Raw genomic sequence first — 12,029 nt, 5'->3', positions numbered from 1 at the left:
GGCTCCCTGCTAAACGTTACCCTCGCTTTTACAGCGGCTAAACCAAAGCAGCAAAGCAGGAGCTAGCACTTTTTTTCTTATCTAGAATATATTTTCAGTGTAATTAGGAACCAGATAAGGAATTTTTCAGTAGGGGAAGTTCATAACTTCCTGGTACTAGCTGGCTTTTGTAGTTGTTGTGTTTTTTTTTTTTCTGTCTTTTTTTTTTTTTTCTTTTGGTTGCTGTTCTGTAATGTCACACGACGGCAAAGAGGAAGTTTGTGAGTAGTTTTGTCTCTGCTAGAATCTGTGCAGTTTCTGGATTCCTGTGTAGATTATCTCTTTCTGAAATAACGAGCTGTGTGTGCTCTGATTGAGCCACGTTGGCCTGTAACAAATCGCCCACCGTCGTGTCTTTTTGCCTTACCTGTCGCAGGGGGCTGTAAGTAGGTAGGTTGTCTGCCGCTGCTTTTGAGAAAGGGCTGTCGCTGTGGAGGACGTCAGGTCACCAGTACTCTGTGCAGAGCAGCGATACCGAAGTCGAAGGGCAACCCTTGCATCTGTGTTTCGCTGCAGTCACCTGAGCTCGTACGGGTTTCGGTGATACTTTCACATCTTCCACGAAGACCCGCAGCTACTCTGCTTTCATGCTCTCTGATTGCTGGAGAGTACGGTCACGCTCCTAGAAAATCACAAAGTGCGTGGTCCTTCCAGAGCCCTGTCCCTTTAGGCAGAGGAGCAGGACAACCACGAGACCGTGATCCTGTTGTCCCTCTGGTGGCAGCGTGTCGCAGCCGCCTGCCTTCCGAATGGCACCAACCACGTTCAAACTGAAAATTGTCCCAGGTTTCTCATCAGGGAGAGGTCTGATGGAAATGCTTTGATTTTGGGGGGTTGTCTTTTGTTCCTTTTTGTATTGCTTAGAACAGGTTGGAATGAAACAAGCTTCTGTTGTCAAATGTGAGTGTAAGCTGGGTGAGCTCTTGCTGGCTTTACTTATTTTCTTTGCTGATGTAGTTGTGATGGTTGGTTTCCTATGTTTCCTTTAAAGTTATTTAGTGGAGTATTCAGAGCACGGAGGAAACAAATGTGTAGGTAACGTGGGTAGCCTTATATATTTCTCTTTCAAAATTGGTGAAAGAGAGTTCTTAGACGGGGCTCATTTTGGTGTGACCCACACTGAAAAGGACATGTCTGTCGCCCCGTGTGGGAACTGACGGACCTCTCTGTGTGAGTGTGGGTTGTGAAAGAGTTAAACTGGGCCACTTCACAAGCACGTTGCTCATTTACAGAAATAGGGAACACCGAACAGACCTCCACTTCACTGCCAAGTGCTGATAATACCTCTAGTTCACACAAACACTTGTGTGCGTTTCCTCCCTGCGCAGGGCACAATGACAGTGACAATCATGGGAGAGATGATTACACGATTCTTAAATGGAGAGAGTGAGAACCAAGATAAAATGAAGTTTAATGTTTAATCTCTGGAGGCTACCGTGTCACTGAGCTTTACTTTCCCACAAACACACCTGCTGTTGAGCAGTGGGTTTGCCTTCAATGGTACTTGTTTCAACCACAGTCCCACAGCGATCACCGAGCCCGGAGTTTTAAAATAAAGCGCTGTTAATAGGGGAGAAAAAAGAGGTCCTCTTAAGCAAGCATTAGCAGACCATGAAGGGCAATTGTTGGTTAAAGCAGAAAGGATTAAAGACTTGAAGTGATTCTGTTCTACAGTAATTTGAAACAGAAAGGCTCCAGCTAGTTTGGGCAAAGACGTAATGTATGTGGGTGTACTGTGCGTCTGGTTAGCAGCTATGCAAGCGTGTCCATCTCCAAAGGAAGATGATTAGTAGGTACTTTGCTGCAATTTTGTCATTAGAACATCCAAAATGCATTTTTAATTTAGTGTATGGATATGCGTCTGTATTTGTGGTGCGGCGTTATGTAGAGTGGGGAGGTGAGATGCTTCTCTCCTCAGTTACCTGAGGGAAATGGGAGGCGGGCTGATACGCACCACTTGCTCCTCACTGCTGGTGGAAGTTGCCTGGTCCACTGGATTGTCCTGAAAAATACAGTAACATACATGAATTGAAGCGTGAAAGGTAAAAAGCCGTACGCTGGTGTGTGGGGTTGGCTTTGTGAGGAGCACAGGCTTCTGATCAACCAGCTTGACATCAGTTCTAGGCTTCTGGTTGGTATCACCCATCGCCCCACCTTCTGCTGGCCTTGCTCATTTTCCAGACAAGAGAAAAAGCGCAAAGCTTACCTACAGGGAAAGTTAGATGAGTTGTGGGAAGTGTCTAGTGAAGTGACCATACTTGTAAGGAGCTGGACCTGGAGTGGTGCTTAACGTTTATTTAATGTGATGGCTCATAATGTGGTTGGCTGTCAGAAACTGATTTAAAGTTTTCTGGGTGGGAGCTGATCAGATGAGAGAGTGCATCTTGATAAATCGTTAGAAAGGAACGCGTAGAGTCCTAAACTGTGGTTCTCAGCTGTTTGGCACCACATACTGCTCGCAGCACGATGCCTTTTCTAAAAGCGTTCCTGTTTTGAAACGACACGTGTTGTTGCAGACAGACCCAGCATCAGAGCTGCTTTCACATACTGCTGCTCCCCAGCTGTCTGTCACCGTGTGCTCAAGTAAGACAGGAAACATCTCAGATTTAGTTCTCTCCTTTCGTTCTCTACTTCTCCTAATTACTTTATCTGTTAAGATATATTTTGCTACTTTGGGCTATGAAGTGCTGCAGCACAGGATCGCGTTTGCTATCACCAAATCCTACTCGTGAAGTTGAAGCCGTGTGTTCGCAGGTATGCCTTGGTGGCTGTAGGTGCAACAAAAGAGAAGGATTTATTATGGAGCTAAGGCTGGAATCCACCTCTTTGCCAAGACTAACATACTACAGACCTTGGGCAAAAGGAAGTAGGGGATCTTTTACCCTTTTAATGCTTTCAATCTATTTAATAACTATTTTGCTTATTATGTTGAAGTCTAAGCACTGTTTTCAGTGCTGTGCCACAGGATGTTGGCTGTCATGTTTGTTTCTGATGTTCACAAACCTTGCCTGAGTAGGATGCTATTATACAAAGATGACAAAGAGCTCAGTAGACATTTCCATAAGCTATGTTCTTCTGATCATGCAGAGCCACGATGATTCAACCTCTACAATATTTACTTATCCTCCGCTATTTGTTTTTCACATGCCATCCCACTGTTGTCACTGCTTGATTGACTCTCCTGTTTGATGTTCTCGGTGAGATACATCGTATAGCTTGGAACTATCTTGGCAATAAGACCTAGCTTGAAAAGTACTGATACTCTTGGTAAGGTGGTGTCTTTGTAAACCCTCCATTGAGGAGTTCTGCTTCTCATTCTTGTCTCTATCTCATGTTTCCTGAAAAACTCTCTCTGACAACTGCCCAATAGCTTTCAGTAAGGTTTTGTGGTCTGGAGAGATACTGCAACTAGAAGCTGGCCCTGTGGGAGGTGGGCAGCCCAAGTTGTAGAATTCAATACAAGCAATCAGGTGTTTTCTGAGCCCACGGCGATAGCATTCAAACCAGTAGTTTTTTGTGTGTTTTTTTTTTTTTTGGCATAATTTGCATAGTTTCTGCTTCGCTATAATAGTAACTAAATCAATCGATTCTGAGGAAACCTCTTCCCTTTCAGAGGGCATTCAAGCAAACATAGTACTGATGGTACCTGTACTTCGAGAGGATAACTGTTCCTAAAAGCTTGTGGTTATTAAAAATATCAAGCATCCCCTTAAAGTAACGTCTTCTATTGAATAAAACCCTCTTTTGTCAGGCACATAGTCCCTAAAAGCTAAAACAAGCTAAGTTCGAAGTGAGATGGAGGGGAGTCCTTCCTATTATTTACATGGCCCTGATACTTGCCTACTTCATTTGAGGTCTGTTTTCCCACTCACTCCCATCCCTCTTCAATCATGTGCATGCACGTTTAAATAAAATAAAAAGTATGTTGTCCAAGAAGGCAGATCAAAGTGGGCGATGTGAATCCAAGTGGGCAACATGAATCAAAGAGTCTAGATCTTCTAATCCTCACGTAGCACGTAAGCATATAGCCTGCCTTCTGCTGCTTTTTAAGCTCTACTGCATAGTAGCACTGAAAATGTTGTGTTCTGTTTTTTTAAGGTGGCCCTGAGCCCTACATTGAAATATTTGAACAACCCAGGCAAAGGGGCATGCGTTTCAGATACAAATGTGAGGGAAGATCAGCAGGCAGCATTCCAGGAGAACACAGTACTGAAAACAACAAGACATTCCCTTCTATACAGGTAAGAAATACTATTTTTCTCCCTAAGTTACCGGTGCCTGTATTTACATTGTGCTGTAGCTACGTGTTGACCTCGGTGCAGTAAAGAAAATGCTTTTTATTACATGTTCTGTTATTCTTTCCTTGGCTTGCAAATGTGATTGCAACAGAGTGGAAAAAGAGTTCTTTGCTCCTCATTAAAGATTTTGTCATAAGATTTTGTTCCAGTTTAGCGGAAAAGAAGAAGGTGTAGTCATTGGTAACAAAGTGCCTGTAGAGGGGGAACTCGCTGAAGTTACTCATTGTCTGGGAATCATTCGTTATTAGCTTTTTCTGTGTCTACATTTGTTCTGGTTTCTTAGTTGTGATTTGGGCTTTTTTTTTTTTTTTTTTTTTTTTACTACTTGGATTGTAATATGAATTTTGGGAGCGCTTTGAAGGAGGTTGTCTGCATACAAAATCTGACAAGACTAGTCTAGCTGCTGGGCACGGCGTGAAAGAAGGTATTTTGTACAAGCAAGCGAACTAAGAAGGTGCCTTGCAGCCAGTGGCTTGGTGATTGGGCTCTGCAAAAGACTGCCATGAAGTATGTGAAGTTAGAAGGGGTACAGAATTTAAAAAGGAGCTAAGAAAGGGGAATGATGTGGTTAGAACACCTGCAATGAAGACAAATTGGGTGGTTGCATTATGGATAGGTTGGGAAATTCAGAATGAAGGGATTCAGACTAGTCTGAACTGTCCTTGCTTTGATCAAAGACATGGACAGTAGAGGTAGAATGGAAGCACTTGATCAGTAACTTTCATATCTGGGACAAAAGAGCGTCAGAGACCTGGACTAGTAGGGTAAAATAGAAGAACTTCTGGTCTCCCGTTTGATGTTTAAATTAATAATATTTCCTTGATCTCTTTCAATCTGGAGAAAGTCTTTTAGAAATGAGATTAGAAGAGAAAGCTCAAATATAAATGGGAAGTAAGTGTTTGCCATATTGAATTACAGTATTATAGTGCAATATTTAAAAAAAAAAAAAAAGGAGCCAAGATGGAGTCTCTGGAATCACAGCGGTAAGAGAACAGATGTAGTGGTTGTGAAATCTGACAAGTATTGAAATGTTTTAAGTTGAGGCATAAAATCTCCTTCAGAGGAGGGAGAGTTTGAGAAAGATGGTATTGGCAGTCATGTGCTGAGCAGCAGAGATCCTCTACTAGATAAAGCAACTGTGCTGCTGTGGAAGCTGGTCTTGCCCTGAAGGCAGAATTACTACGAGGGGGGGGAAAAAGCAGACAAGAAGGACCCCTTTTTACTATTACAGTTTTAGAGTTGGTAAAGGAATGCAGAAAAGAGTTCTTTGTTCAGCTGGTGAAGTGCAGAACAAACAAGCTGGCGAGATCTGTGTGTGTGCTGGCAAAAATAAATACTTTGACAGACTCTCACCCCGAGGCCGTGTCAGGACAGAAGTTGACTGGGCAGTGTGAGCCCTCGATTCCTCAGCCTGCGCTGTGATGTGTGTGAAAGTCAGCCAGAAAACCCAAAGGGAAGATGGGACTTGATAGGTGACAGTGCACTCCTGGCATATTTTGTTCTTTTCTAAAGGTGACTGTTAATGACAGAGCTGATGGATACTGATAGCAGGTGATTTCTAGGTGAATTCCTGCCTCCTTGAAGCCTGTAGGAGGCTTTAATGCTGATTAGTTGCTGGGGGAGGCCCCTCCAGAGATGGAAACCTCAATGAGGATGAGATTAAATTTCATGGTGTGGTTGAGATGAACATCAAGGAGGAACTGGAGAATCAAAGTGCCTCAATCACGCTTCAAGTTCAAGGGTGTAGATATGCAGTGAGGGAGAAATGATGTAATATTTGAAGAAACAGAAGAGTGATGGAAGTTTTATTTAAGGGCAAACTGGTGTACGTGAATGCCAAGAAAGGGGCCTAACTGGAGGCTGAAGAAGCTGACAGATGGTGAAAGTTAGAAGAGCGTAGGTCAAATCAAAGGTTGAGCTGTTGATTGAAAAGCATGTGATGAATCCCTGAGTCTCCTTGGAGGAGGAAAGAAGGGGCTGAAGGAGGGAAGGAACAGCTCGTTCTAGGACAGGGGAAGTGGAGGAGGAGAGCACGCCTCTGCACAAACATGTGCTGGTGCAAATCTTGTGTTTGCTTTCAAGTTGTTACTCTTCAAACAATTCAGGCCAAACTGTTTTTTAGACTCACCCACACAACCCTTGCTGACTTCACTGGTAGCCATCAGCATGAGGGAAGACTTCTACACACCTGAGAGATGTGTGTTGAATTACCGTGATGACTTCTGTGAAGGCTCCCTAGTAGGAGCTTGAGAGTTCAGTGCCCCTCTGCGTGAACATAAGACTGAGTATTCATCTAAGAATTAAGGAAAAGGGACTTCATGGGGGCTTATGTCCATGTTGCAACTGCTAAGATCTTCATTTGCTACTTAGCGGTCCAAGCACAGGTAATAAGGTTATCCCTGAGGCTCTACGAGCTTCTTCCTAGGATCTAGCTCTTTGGAGCTACACCTGTCCTTGCAATAAGCGTTTGTGTGTGGTCGCCTAGGCAGGATTTTGTATCTTTCATTGTAAGTGTAGATATGGTAAAGAAACGCGTCCTGTAATGTTTGGTCTTACAGCATTACAATCTGCTTTACTCTAAGTTTCTGGAGCTTACGTATTACCTTTTGGCTTTCTGCACGGGGTTCAAATAGGTAAGACGTGCTTTAAGAAAGAATAATGAATTCACAAATGTTTTGCCAAACAGCTGGTTTTCAGTGTGAAATGAACAGAACTGAACTAGATTGAAGAAAAATTCTGAATGGTCTTGGATAATTTCTTAGCAGTGGTGTTTCTTCCATAGGATATTTTAGGATGAAATGTATTTTCTGTTCCATGTTGGGACTTTAGTAGCTCTAATATCTAAAGTCTGGAAAATATCTCGCTTTTTTGTAGATTCTGAATTATTTTGGAAAAGTCAAAATAAGGACTACACTGGTAACAAAGAATGAACCCTACAAGCCACACCCTCATGACCTGGTTGGAAAAGACTGCAGAGATGGCTACTACGAAGCAGAGTTTGGGCCAGAGCGGCGAGTCCTGTCGTGAGTAGTGGTGTTGCTTGGGAATTTGATTAATGTGCAAGTGATATGCTAATCTTATGTTCTGAAACTCTTGAGTAGTGATTAAGAGGGCAGTTAGTGTGTTGTCTTTGCTGAAGCCTCTAATCCGTCTCAGATAAGGCAACTTGCTCTTAGAAGTATTTCCTTCTTTTTCAGTGTTTGACACACTCATCTTTTGTCGCGTTTGCCCTTCTTTTCCTTTCATTCTCCCAGTGTCTGTCTCCTTTTCTTTCTCCCACTTGTTTGCTTTTCAGCCTAGTTCAGTAGCGCTTCTCGCTCCTGAGCTTGATACTCTTCTCCTTCAGTGTACAAAAATGATAAATTGTTAACAACATTAGAATTAGCGCTTCCCTAGATTTAGGGAAGTTGATGTCTTCCACAGGAACTCTAGTTAGACTTTCTGGAAACCAGTGGAGAAAGTTTGTAGTGACTGAATATCACGTCATTTAGATGATGGTGGTTGTGACACATCTAGAAATGTGTTGGCAGTTGTCACTGTTGCTGCTGTTTGTTAATTTTGGTGGGGTTTTGTTTGTTTTGGGCTGCCTTTTTTTGAGTAAAAGTATAGATTCTGCTCAGCATTAGTTCTGTAGAGCAAGCATGCCAGAGAAGGGTCTAATTCTGGAGGCAGTAAGGAGAATTCTGGCTTCGTATAGTATGTTTCTCGGTGCTGTTCAGAGGTAGTATTTCAAGTACAGAAGGAGTATTTCAAGTACAATTGTAAGTGGTGGTGTTCCCTGCAAGTCTACCAAGTCTAAGGGAATAAAAAAAAAGCAGAGTAAACTGCAACAAGTGTAGACTGATTATTGCCATTGAGGGGAATTTGGAATTGACAAACTGTTTGTGGCTCACAGCTTGCAACACAGTAGATCTGAAAGTAGGCTCGTGCTTTGAGGTAAACATAAAACTGAGCTGGGAAGAAAGTAAGGTAAATATTTCAGTGTATAAGCAGCTTTACTTACAGCTCTCAGGCTGATGTGATTCGGTTGATGTTGGTGAAATCACTGCGTTTTTATGTGGGTTTAGTCAGTAGAACACTATTAAAGGCGAGAACTGAAGACAAGGTCTGTTTGATGACGATAATTGCCTGATGGTGAAATAAACAGTTCTAAAAGTGGAGATACTTTTTCAACATACAGCTCAGGCTCAAGTGATCATGAATGTACACAGTAAATGTATTCAGGTGACACGTAACGTGCTGCCTGTACTGTCTTCTGCTCTTACAAACTCAAAAGATTTTACTAGCTTTTTGTTTCTAGGTCTGTTTACAATGTTCTCCTATTGATAAACGGTAGAAAAGGATTAGTAAATGTCATTTTTAATATTTTTTTTCCACCGTGATACCTCTCTAGAAAGGTAGAGCTGTCTCTTCAGGCACTTCCCTCCCATTTTGACTGTTGTAATCTCATCCTGACCAGCCTCCCTGCAGAGTTCCCCTTTACCTTGTCCAAAAGGCAGCAGTAGACATCTTAATCTGGTAAGGGGCCTTGCGCCTTCCTCTGACCATCCCTTCACCAGCTTCCCCTTTGTCGTCTCAAATCAAGCTTCATCACGCAGGGTCAAAGAATGTCTGCTCTTGTAGCCCATCCCACTTCCTGCTCTCATCTCTGTGGCTTCTGATCTGAAGCAGAAAAGCCTGATTGCTTAACACCTTTTCTGGCAATCGCCAGGCACAGGAAGACACTGTTGATTGTTTTTCCTCTTGGCGTTTTGTTGCACACGGTTAAGCCTGCAGAGATTCTGTTCCTAAGTCTACTAGCTGTAGGGTGTGATACCAAAAAGCACTGGCATGCTTTGCAAATATTTATTTGTAAATTGTGATTTCATTTCCATTATATGCACGCATCAAATCCTGTTCTTTGACATAATGCTGTGCTTCCATTTCATTTGTTTGAAATCATGAAATCCATGAATTCTTCTCAGTATCCTTAGGTTAGAGGCCTCCTAGTTTCTTACAGAATGGTGTCTGGAGTACTGTCCCTTTACTGATAATACACAACTGTGAGCTTCAATTGAGCTTGAAATCTGAGATTCTGATGGGAAGAGGCTCTAAATATTCTCTTTGAAATGTTTCCAGCATTGGTACACTCATTTTTTTAACAAATCATTGGTTACTTTAAGATGAAAGAACAGCATGATCCATAATTGGATCTGGATGTTTAAAGTCGTTTTCCTTTTTGTGGCTGGTGACTCAATGTCCACATTCTTCCCTTCAAGTCCGTGTTGGAGAAAAGCCTCGCACAATACCAGCCAGCAGGAGATGTCCTCTCTCGGTAGTGGTTCTGGCTGTGTGCTCCTGCTGAGCATCTCAAACAGAGCAAAAATCCCGGTTATTTCTGTGCAACTGGAATTATTAATCCCAGATTTGGGACTGGCCTGAGCAATTAGTCTGCACTCCACTTATTTAACTATCCCCACATAGGTCCAGCTGGACACAGTCTTCTGCTCTTCCTGCTGTCTGATGGTCATGGTACTGCTGCCTAAATTTGATCAGAGCCCTCTGTGGCCCAGCTGTCAAGGCAGAAGTACAAGTGTTGCGTCCATGTGACTGCCTGTATACTAAAATTTTTACTTCCTAGTTCTCACTCTCTCTACATGGATGATATCATAGGTGATTTTTTTTCCAAGCGCCTTTCATTTTTTCTCTCTCTTCCTACTTCTCCCTCTCTTCTCGTTATCTCGCTTGCTTCCTGTCAGCTCGCGCTGATGTGAAACCCCGCAGGCTTCCTGAGGTTCTCGACGGTTTCTTCTCTGACCCAGCCCTCCCTTCAGCGATAGTTAAGTAGACACTTTCACTGTGACAGCGCATGTTTTAGAAAACGTTTGTCATCTGAGAGTTATGGGGCACTTTAAAAGTCTCGTTTCTCTCCCCGAGAGGTTTCGTTGACAATGGCTGAGAGGCGCAGAGTCAAGGCTGTCAGTCCCTGCGTGGCTGGACGCAGCTTTCTCAAGGCCAGTGCTGCCGTTGTGCTCCGTGGTGTCTGCCACTGGCAGGGGATCGCTGGAGAGTCTGGGGCTGTAGCACAGAAGCAGGTCTGTTCGTGGGCATGAAGTGTGCTTCGCACTGAACTAGTAGAATAAAGTGGGTATTTGGGGGGAAAAAAAAAAGAAGTTGTGTGTGCCATGATCGAGCCCTGAAGGAGTAGTCCCTACAAACAGGATTGCTTGCCGAGGTACGCTGCAAATCTCCCGTGTCAGTAGCCACAACGTGAAGTCCAGGTGCTCCACTGAGCTGTGACCTGCTAGTGTGGTTTGGTTTCTTTTGGGGCACTCTATCAGGCTGGAAGGGAAGCTTATGCGTTCCTCTACAGTAGAGATGCTGCAAGTGGAGTCTGATTGCAGAGGATGTGGGAACCTCTGAACAGAGCCCATTGGGCACAGGCGAGGGGCTTTGGGGGAAGCAAAATCAGTGTCACACTTGGATAGTCTTGCTTAGAGCAGGGAAACAGAAGACTACCCCTGAGAGTTGTGGGAGGAAGGATTTAGATGGATTAAGGTGTTTTTTAGGCATAACCAAAAAAAAAAAGTTAAAAACTTTTGTGGCATTTCAAAGTAAGGGAAATTGCCAGTTCTGGAGAAAGATTGTCAGAGCCAACTGGCACAGTTTATCTTCTGAGCTTATTGTAACATTATGAAACATGGATTTATTTGTTTTTAATTTATATATACATGTATTTTTTCTTTTTCTTTCTTTCTTTTTTTTTTTTTTTTTTTTTTTTACTTCCTGCTTTACATCCACTCAGCTTTGATGATGTCATGGTTTTTCCATGTGGGAAAGAGTCAGCTCGCCTGGGACTCCCCCCACCTCCTGCATCGGGGTGACCTGCACTTTTATGCAAATAAGGAAGAGCTGCAGCTCTTCAGAACCTTTCCATAACTACATGAGATTTCAAAACCTGTTTTTACTTGTTTTAAAAACCATTAAAATAGCGTTCAAGATTTATATTCCCTGATAAAACCAGAAGCACACATTTTTAACTAGTGCACACTAGCAGGTTTATTGATTACAAAAATAGTTTTCACTTTCAATTACACGAGACTGAATATTCAAATTTTAATCACTGGGTTTACTGCAGAGTAACAATTCTTAATATAGAAATATATATTCCTCTTTAGGACTTTAGCTTGGTATTTTTCTATTCTGTTTCTGCTCTTTGTTTTAGAAAAACTGCATCCCTGCTTTTCAGACCTGTTACAACTTTCTCAAAATAAACATTTTCTTTAATTTCTTATACCATATATTATCACAGTATTGTTCAACAGCAAATAATTTATTCACTCTTCTACACTGAGGATTTTATTACTTTGTGAAATCCCTCCATATGTGCTTCAGTTTTCAGAATTTGGGCATTCAGTGTGTGAAGAAGAGAGACCTGAAGGAATCAATTTCCTTACGAATCTCGAAGAAGATCAACCCTTTTAATGGTGAGTAGAGCTTATCTGGTTGGTTGAAAGTTCTCTTTTCAAGGATGTTACTGTTTTGGTTGGTTCGTTCATTTTTGTCCTGCCTTTGCTTCTGTGGTGGAGCACTGGGTTGCTGTTTTTTCTTTTTTTCCCCAATTTTTGTATTTTTTGAGAAACACTCTTCCCTTTCTGTGTCCCTCCTAGTCTTTCCTCACTGGCATCACATTATGAAACCTATTTGGGTAGC

At 42.5% G+C, this 12,029-nt stretch overlaps 2 protein-coding genes across 2 annotated transcripts in view; both read left to right on the top strand.

The window, feature by feature from the left end:
- The window catches only part of PAPOLG (poly(A) polymerase gamma), a gene marked incomplete at its 3' end in the record, with an annotated part of 40,203 nt that extends 35,929 nt beyond the window's left edge, over window positions 1-4,274 (top strand). Inside the window, exon 23 of the mRNA XM_082757911.1 lies at window positions 4,138-4,274. The remainder of the gene's footprint in view (window positions 1-4,137) is intronic.
- The window catches only part of REL (REL proto-oncogene, NF-kB subunit), a 33,770-nt gene that overhangs the window by 829 nt on the left and 20,912 nt on the right, over window positions 1-12,029 (top strand). Inside the window, exons 2-4 of the mRNA XM_082757916.1 lie at window positions 4,138-4,280; window positions 7,212-7,360; window positions 11,712-11,803. Coding sequence (XP_082614042.1) covers window positions 4,138-4,280; window positions 7,212-7,360; window positions 11,712-11,803 — 384 coding nt within the window. The remainder of the gene's footprint in view (window positions 1-4,137; window positions 4,281-7,211; window positions 7,361-11,711; window positions 11,804-12,029) is intronic.

This window comes from Aythya marila (assembly GCF_965140915.1).
Source record: "Aythya marila genome assembly, chromosome: 3".
Classification (NCBI taxonomy): Eukaryota; Metazoa; Chordata; class Aves; order Anseriformes; family Anatidae; genus Aythya; species Aythya marila.
Note: the sequence above shows the minus strand (reverse complement) of the source record. Positions and strands in the feature narration are given on the sequence as shown.